Source organism: Solea solea, chromosome 17 (genome assembly GCF_958295425.1).
Source record: "Solea solea chromosome 17, fSolSol10.1, whole genome shotgun sequence".
In the NCBI taxonomy this organism is placed as follows: domain Eukaryota; kingdom Metazoa; phylum Chordata; class Actinopteri; order Pleuronectiformes; family Soleidae; genus Solea; species Solea solea.
The window spans coordinates 13,328,864-13,338,488 of NC_081150.1; the positions used below are offsets into that span (position 1 = coordinate 13,328,864).

Genomic DNA, 9,625 nt, shown 5'->3' on the forward strand with positions numbered 1-9,625 from the left:
TTTTTGTTTGTTTGTTTTTATTAACGTTAAACAAACCTGGCACTGGAATATGAAGGTTTGTTTTAACCATTTCTCCAGGTCCTCACACAGTCCAAAACTTGACCCTAATTGAATGGTTGATTGTCTCTTTATGTTAGCCCTGTGACGGAGGGGTGAACCCTGTCTAAGCAGTAGACTATAAATGTATGAATGAATAAGCCTTTAAAAGTTAAGCTTCACTTCAGCATTTACTACGTCATAGATGTAGCACAAGACGGGAGCATTACCACAGGAAAGACCATCAAAATATGAACTACTATCTGCAATCTCTTGCAGCCTCAATCGTTTGTTAAACATCACACATCCACCGTTCATGTGTCATCCATGGTTATCATCAGTATGTGCACAACACTATATATATAAAAAGAAATTCTGCTGCATAATCACAGACATAGAGGGAATACACTTGTGCTCATTATGTTTGAATAACAATCCCCTTCGCCATGTTCTGCATAGTTCAGATCTTACGACATCTTGTTTGTAAAGCAAACAAACACGCATTTATATTCAAACCCCAGCATTTTCACTCTCTCTCTCACTCTCTCTCTCTCTCTCCTAACCACACACTCTGACATGGACACATACACATGTATAGTTGCCATAATATATACTCCAGGCCAAATGCAGTGAACCCTGTGGCTGCAGGGGCTTTCTTGTCTTTGCTCCAGTTACAGTATGTCTCACTAGTGAGGGGGAAGCCCTGGAGTACTGCAGCTATAAGCGAAGTAAAAAAAAATCACACCACGGAATGAATAATGAATACAGATTCTCCATCCAGCCAAACCCCGCACACTAGTTCAAAGGCGCCCTGCTATTCCATGCATAACGTAACGAGACACAACTCTGCTATGCTAATGGGCGCCCGATTCCAGAGGCTAGACTGAGCTCACTGAACCGTCCAAAAAAGTTCCACAACTGGCAACGAAAACGTCGGATAAGGAGGACGTGATGGGGAATTGTTACGATATCTGGAACGGTAGCAATGGTGATGGTGGGCGTGGAAAAGCAGTGTGTGCACACAAATGTACACACAGTTTACAGAACTACTGCAGGCACAAGTCATCGTCAGGGAAGCCGTGACGTTAAGTGACGCGAACAAGGCTGTCACAAGAGATCACATGATCAGCCGCGGCCCCTGACTTCTCTACCAGTCGCTGTACTCAGGCCTGAGGGATAGAATGACGTGTTTTCTGAGACATTTATCCACATTGTCTACTTTTCCCCTTTTTACATTTCGCTGATCTGCACCGATTGTGCACAAGTGTGTGTGTTTTTTTCTCCGCGCGTCTCTGCGTGCGTGCGCGACGGTGAAGCGAAGCCTAAACTAAACTGTAGAGTCACTTAACCATTTCTCCTGATTACACTGAAAACAAAAGCCTGTTATCAGTAAAGGAAGCAGCTCCCTCTTTTCCGAGTTCAAAGGGAAAACAGTTTTCTCCGTGAAAGCATGCAGTTTGAAAAAAGGAAAAAAATCCCCAAGGAAGGCAATGTGTGTGTGTGGGTTTGCACACTCTCTCTTTTATTTTCTGTCATTGTCTCTGTTCCTTCTCTTCTTCTGCTCTGTGAGGATTGCTTCCGTACTTCTCTCTTGATCCCCATGCACCATATTCCTTTATGCAACTCTTATGCATTTTAATCCAACATAATGCAGGTTTCACAGTGTGACTGAAGGAATCCTACGGGGGAACATGTCCACGAATTTCACTGCAGCCGCAGTGAAAAAGAGGGGCAGCGCCACAGGGGGCGCAAGTGAAACCCTATTGTTTTGAAGAGAATAGTCAGGACTGTGCTGCTGTACAGAATGACTTTTTCCACTGAACCTGAAATGGATTTAAATTGGAAATGTTCCAGTTAAAAGAAGTTCTAGTGTAGAAGCGCGAGATAGAGGACCAGGGGCTTTTATTCATCTGAAGACGCGTATGTCTTTTTCACAGTTTTTGAACGAGGCCAAAGCGCTTTTCACTTCAGCCGTGGAGAGTGGACTGTGGAGTGTCTTGTTTAATTAACCCTGAGCAAGTGCTCAGTGTCACGCATGGTTTACTATCCCTGCTTCACCTTTCAGTCCCTGATCGGAAATCAGTGAGCAGCAGTGAGCCGACACTTGGCAGGACATCGGCCATTTGCAAATGAGAATCATCATACCATTTATGACTCAGAACACTAACAAGCAGATAAGGCATGGTACATGGTCGTCTCAGTTATTAGTGACATCTTACAATAAGGTTGTTGACAGTTGACGTGCAAAAATGGGTTTCATATGTCACTAACGTTTTGGGATATTGGAAAGTTGTTATTTCTACTGAATTACGGGTGAGAATCACAGGGAAACTCATGATACGATACACGATACATGGTCCACGATACCAATAATATCACGATACAACAATTCTGTGATAATCAATATATCGCAAGACAGCGATACATCACGATATCTGTCTAAATGAAGAAAACAAAACGTCAGTGTTAAAAGCATAAAGTCTGTGTATTGAACGTGAATGGAGCATCTCCTAATGTAGCTTTCTCCACTCCCAATTCTTCGGCCTGATAACTTCCACCCAAGCTTCCCTCAATTAAAGTATCGATATTTGCGGCGGTGTACCGATTCTCGTATCGCACGAAGGAGGACGACGAATTGATGTTTTGAGAGTTGCCGCTTGGTCATAATCAAGATGAGTGAGTGAATGAAAGGAGAGTACTAACCTCGTTGAAGTTAGCCACTTCCTCACAGTTCTCCACAACACGACTGTAGAAGGACAAACCTGGAAGATAACAAGGAATTTAGTGGTTGACACAACTTTAAAAAGTAAAAAAAAAGTAACTAAGTAACTGCAGAAAGTAACTAAGTACAGTAAATTTATGTAATACAGTACAGCTATAGTTATTTTTCAAAATAAAGTTTCACTTAAAATAAATATATATATGTATATATATATATATATAATAAATATATGTATATACATATATGTATGTATATATATGTATATACATATATACATATTACTTTACAAATAAATGCTGCCTATTAAACTGATGCAATCCATATTGCTCATATATTGATGCATTATGAATAAAGAATTATAACATATCAGTAAGGGAGTGTGTTCAACAGATCCCATTTTTTTTTTTAAATCTGACTTGGTACCTTCTACTTAATTACAGGCTGCAAGTACTCAATCACTTTCAGATACTTTCTTAATCCTTAGTGCTCACTCACAGGTGCACCCATGGTAACTTGCCTGGAGGGGTGTTTATAGGTCACATATTCTTTTTTTTGTCTTCTGATGTGTTGTTGAGTCAAAGTTATGATTAGTATCGCATTTTTAGTACTGATATAAAGTAGCAATAATTGTGCAGAAGTCTTTCCTTTTTGTTGCAATAAAAACAAGCCAAGTGAACTTTGAACTATGATGTATTTCCAAATTTCACAAATTCAATCCGATTTTAAACATTTTGAGGACATTTTGATCAGGTGTGTTTGTGTAGTTTGTGTACTCTATATTGCACATTCGTATAGCCTCTGTATGCACTGTACGTTTAAACATAGTCATGTAAAAAAGCAGCCGAAATGCTCTGTGTTCATACGCTTAATAATAACATGTGGATAAGTTAAAGACGAGTAAAAATACAAATGAATGACTTAATGGCCTGAAAAATACACAAACAAGCCATTTGAGAAAAAGAACAGATTCAGAGACTTCGGTAGAGACAAAATAAAACAAAGATAGACACATTTCCACATGATGTCCTTTAAAACTAGTACATATTAGTGCAGTGTCTCTTCCAGGTTATACACAGAGCAGGAACAGTCATTCACTGCACACTAACCTGACTCACTCATGCATCGCTGCAACCTGGTTGCTTTGTGATACTCGTGAATGGTGCCCGAGCGCTCTGTGTGTGTGCATTTGTGTTTGTGAGTCTGAGGCTTTGTGTGGGTGTTGATGTTGGATGGATGATGTGTGCGAGCACATAATGCAAACACACACACACACACACACATGCACAAAAGAACCCACAAAGTTAATTGCAGCCCGTGTTGGTTTGGCTGAAATAATAATAATGATAAGTCTGAATGAAAACAAACAAGACTCCGACACAACTGTGTTATTTATCAGTGCTGAAAGCATCTTATCTCACATTCAAGGGCAAAGAAACCTTGAGTTAAGAGGCATAAAAGCATCTTCCTCTTCAGTATACGTTTTGGTGTTGACTCTCTGCAACCTAACAAATCCCACATCCTTTGAAATATCTAGTTTATCTAATGTAATACCTTTGTAACACCACTCACATGTCAGAGAGGCAGCGAGAGAGAGAGAGAGAGAGAAAATATCCCTCCTACATTATTCAAAGTAGAGGCATCGCAGTCATAGTTGTGTTTTCATTTGCCTAAAGACGAGGCTTTCAAAAAGCAGATAATGTGAAGCTTACGTAAGCTGCTCTGCTACACAGCATTCTGTTCAATCACAACAGCTCTCGTCCTTGATGGAATCAATAGGTTGGAATAAAAATGATAGACGGCAGGGTGAAGATAAAAGAACTTGTGATGGAAGAAACAAAAGGAACCAGGGAGCTTTTTTTTTTATATTTCAAACACAGACACTGGAGATGAAAGGGATGCAGAACACGGTGATTGATTTAAACCAACACACACACAAAAAAACACAGCTTTACCTGGAGCGAGAAAGAACAATCATCAGTAAAATAATAATAGCATTATTTTAATCTGCTTTAATGTTCGGGCTATAATCAGAAACTCCCTTCTCGCCTCCTGGCGTCTCACACTTGTTCTTCCACGCTGTGATTTCATTTCCAAACCAATTCCTGAGCTGAAAATGGTCTGCATCCCAAATAGGAGCCACAATTTAAAATAACCAATAGTAAATATCTACATTAGGTAAAGGAGATAGAAAAGAACACCTCAGGGAGGAGCTGAATTTAAACGAAGTCTGCTGGATGCGGTGCGCTGCACAACCCTCTCTATTTTAGTGTGAGAAATTGGAAGAGTCAGAGTTTAGAAGAGAAATAAATGAACCGTGCACGCGGCAGCGTGGATATCAAGAGACGGAGAGTTTGAAGTGGATAAAAAAGAGTTGCACATGGAGAGGAACGGAACATGTGATTCTGACGCACACGAGTCACCGAAGTGGGAATAATGCCGCGAGTTCTTGTTTGATTCTCACGAATGTCACGTCTCATTAAACGCGTGCTTGTGATCCTGCAGCGAGCGAGGATTCATCATCAAAGACGTATCATGAAAACAATGTGCCTTTTGAAGATATTTTGCATTATTCAGTGACTATGGTTTTAGATAATAATGGACCAGATTGATGCGACACCTTTTTAGTTATTACTGCTATTTAAATGATATCATGAATGCAGTCAGTGCGTTGATTTATGTGCGACACTATTAGGCGAACTTTCCCTGTCACATGTCAACCTGGGTGGTGTTGATGGGAGGAAAGAGGCGGGGTTAAGGGGGTTGCACTTCCTGCTGGCCTCTTCCTCTCCAGACAGGAAGTTTGAGCTGAAAGCATTTTGCTCTGACAACAGGAAAAAATGTTTGACTCAACCCTCAGCAGATGAAGACACTGGGAGACAAAACTGATGCCACAGAATATGTATCAGATGATTCAAATCCATGGCAGGAAGCAGGCAAAAGGGACAGGGATAAATAAATGTCTTCTTTCCAGTCAAGTGTATAAAAGTAGTTGGAGTAATTAGACTACTGTAAATTATTATTATTATTTTCTTTTCATTTCATGCCATACATGCTGTAATAAAAACAGAAGCAAACTAAAGTAATTAAGCGGTAGGAACGGTTTCCTGTGACGCTCTGCTCTTCACGACCCATAAATACCAAAATAAAACACCCACTTTACACCTGAAAACTCAGATTAAGCGATTTATTTATAGAGCCTACCACCTCTGGGCTGCACTAACAACCCGCCTATAAATAAAGAAGCACTTATGATAATGATTTCACACGTCAAAAATTGGCACTTTCTTTCCAGACACTGAAAGACTTGATTGACCATAAGTCACCATCATAAGTGCATCATAGACTGATTATTGTTATCCCAACTATAATATGAAGATAGGATGAATCAAATATGTAACAGTGTATTTACAAGTGTGCTGAGATTTAAACCTTTTTATACTGAAATGTGGCCGTGTGAAGGAGGTCAGTCATACTAAAGGACGTATGCAGGAAATGATCTGCAGCTCGCCCCAGCTTTATGCTTCAGAGCAAGTTGATCTCAGACTAATTAGTCGAGGACATAAAACCCAAGAGGCAAATTAAATGCACCCGCTCTTCTTAAGGATATTTCTACATTCTCTGTAAGTCTAAAAGTCCAAAGGTCTCTTTTCCCATTTCCCATATTGTCTCTACCACTATAAACATTTGGACACTAACTACGTTTAAGTATATAATTAAGTATAGCATGATTTTCCCATTCAGAGCAGACAAGAGTCACAGCAACAGAGAGGAAAATGGGTAAAATAAATCGTGTATTGGACAAAACATTTTTTTTTACTGATGTTGGGGAAATATACATATCCAATTTGGAATATGTGTTGTTATAATAGCCATGTCTGTGTTTTCAAACATTGCAGGTGACGTTTTTAAAATACAGGAAAAGCGTTATTTATGGTTTTCTATCTCTAACATTATAGAGCTTTTATCAGGCTAGTATTTCCCACAGGACCAAACACAGAGAGTAAATATGGGATTTTACTCACTCCAAATGAACGATGGTGTCGCTCCATAACCACTGAATATGTGAACTGGCGTAGCCAACACCGTATTAATATTTGAAGCGGAAGATCAATGTTTGTTTTTATGTGACCGGTGGAACAGCTGAGCCTCCTCAGAACCCAATTAGTCGTGTGAGTATGAGTTATACATATATATATATATATATACATATATATATATATATATATATATATGAGTTACACTGTTGTTTGGATTTTAAGCACAACCTGGGAAGACCTCCATCGTAGATCTAAGGGGTATGTAACATTTTATTATAAGTACCATTATGTTTCCTTTTTTACGTGTGACATCTGTTATCTGTCCTGTTCTGCTGAGGAAGGTTTTATGCGAGCTCCTGTCTCTCCTATTTAAAAGTAGTGAAATGTATAATGACTGCACGCCCGTAAATAACACGTGTTGAAATTGAAATAGCACTGAGTAAATCCGCGATGCAGAGCAGAATTCTGAGTTTTTAAAAAAAATAACACAGCATGAACACAAATGGTACTGTGCTCATGCTGAACTGACAGTCGGACTGTGGGGAGACAAAGGAATTCTCCCAGTGAATGGCATGGTTCGTGCAAGAACAGCTGAGTTCACTGCAGCACAGCACAGAGCACAGTGGTGAAACCCATCCTTTAACCAGAGCACACTCACACACTCTGGAGCTGAGAGAGGAGGCGGAGGTGGAGGAGGAGGAGGGGAGGAAGAGGATGATGGTCTTGAGACATCCAACTCAGCCTTGATGTCTGACAGGAGATAAGCAGAGACTTAACACCTGTCATCTGTTACTGTAAATAGTAAAGTTATCGCTGTCCAGGGTGCTGAAACACACACACCTCTCTTCCTTCCTCTTTAACTCTGTGTCTCTCTCTCTTGCTCTCTCTCTCTCTCTCTCTCTCTCACTCACACGCACGCACGCACGCACGCACGCACACACACACACACATTCACACAGGGGATGAAATAATACATAGAATGCTTTCCTGATTCCTGTTGTGTCTGAACAGCAGGGCACAGGATATGATGATAAGAGGCTGTAAAGCGCCAAATGGACTAGTGGCAGCTTCCATGAAGGTACGACAAAGATGCACACACACACACACATCTGTTATTCTCCTTAGTGATCAATACCATCAGCCTAGACAAATGTAACCCTGTGGCCTTCTGCCCTAAGTGCTGGTAAAAAAAGTAATGACACCGTTACACTGTCTGAGAATGTCAAGAAAAAATGACTCCAGCGTTGGTAATTCCAGGTACAAACAGAAAGTAATGTTTCTATTATGTAGGTAATATAAATAGCAGGAATGTAATTAGTTTAAAAATCCGAGTCAGTACTGGTGAAATTTTACGTCTGTAACCAGTTCGATGAATGTGCGGCGAAAATTGGATGTGGGAGGGGCAAATAAGTGTGCCGTCCCCCCAATAAAAATTTGGCTAGAGCAGCAGGTTTATCGTACATGCATGAAAATCGGTAAACATATATAGAACGTTGGGTTGAAGAAAAAATTACATTATGGCCATGATCCAAACCCAACAGGAAGGCTGCCATTTTGGATTGCAAATTAAATTTTTGTCAATTTTGCAGCTAATGTATTTGAAAAAACAAGAGCTTTAGTGTGATCATCTTCAATAATTATTATTATTAGTGTTAGTATTATTTGTGGCCCATATAGCATCAATTCTTGACTTAAAAGTCAGCTAAAAATGCCTCAAAAATTGAAGTTGTAATTTCATTTTGCAGTCATTTTGTTAAAGCTGAAGTTTGTAACATATATCATTAATGTGTTTAAATAAAGATTGAAGCACCAGATGTGCTACCTTTTTGAAAATAATAATAATAATAGTGTCCCTTTTTTTTTTTTCAAATGAGCCCCTGTAACCACAAATGCCTGTGCACGCCACTGCTCTCTTACTGTATATATCTACTATAAGAGCCATATACACTGCAGTGTAAAATGTTTCAGGGATTATTATGTGTATCTTTATAAGTGTGTAGCCCATATTTGACTTCCACGGTGGAGAAATCCATCATTTCCATAAACAAACAGCGCTGATGAAAGAAAAGAGAGGTTCCCTAACTTTTTACGCAGACAGGACACCAGATCGTCTCCCGTCATATTAAAACTTCAAACTCAGTGAAATCAGGTTCTAACCCACATCTACATAATACACGATGTCCTACCTCTGAATGAAACTTTGGCGATCCTGTCACCTTTCCCCCGAAGGTGATCGACCGCCTTCAGGTGAACCATTAGAGCCATCATGAGTCCACGCTGACGGGGGAGTAATTTCTACTCCACGCAGGTGAAACTTGACACGCACAATCTGTGCACGGTGGGTTTTAGGTGAGCCTCTTCTACTACTTCTTCTTCTTTTGCGTCTGGATTCATTCGCTGCATCCACAAAATAAATCGTGTTTCCATACGATCAGCATGTAAAAAAAAAAAAAAAAAAAATCTCAGGCTCCACTCAACATTTCCTCCTGCTGCTGCTGCTGCTGTTGAGTCTGTCGAGCATCTCAAAGCTGCTGCCACTTGGTTTTTTACTCAGCTCATTGTGCAGGAGGGGCGGGTGAGGGGGTGAGGGTGGGAGAGGGTGAGGGGAGGGTGGGCTTCATCTACAGCGAGCTGCTGCTGCTGCTGCTGCCCGTGGATGATCTCATTTTCAGTCCAGCGCTGAGATTTGAAGGAAAAGCGCTGACTCCTTTTATTTTGATGTTTATTGTTCTTTAAAATGTGACTCTATTCTTTATGTTCATTGCCTGCATGTGCTCTTAATGAAGTAGCATCTTAAAGGTCCAGTCCGTAATATTTAGGAGGGTTTATT

General features: G+C 40.2%; 1 protein-coding gene across 21 annotated transcripts in view; it reads right to left on the reverse strand.

Moving 5' to 3' along the window:
- The window catches only part of otofa (otoferlin a), a 62,770-nt gene extending 53,474 nt beyond the window's left edge, over positions 1-9,296 (reverse strand). For all 21 annotated transcript variants that reach the window (XM_058613629.1, XM_058613648.1, XM_058613638.1 and 18 more), the window contains exons 1-2: positions 8,982-9,296; positions 2,740-2,798 (exon numbers count right to left, since the gene is read on the reverse strand). In XM_058613629.1, the coding sequence (XP_058469612.1) occupies positions 2,740-2,798; positions 8,982-9,063 (141 nt within the window). In that variant the 5' untranslated portion in view covers positions 9,064-9,296. The remainder of the gene's footprint in view (positions 1-2,739; positions 2,799-8,981) is intronic.
- Between the last annotated feature and the right edge of the window lie 329 nt (positions 9,297-9,625).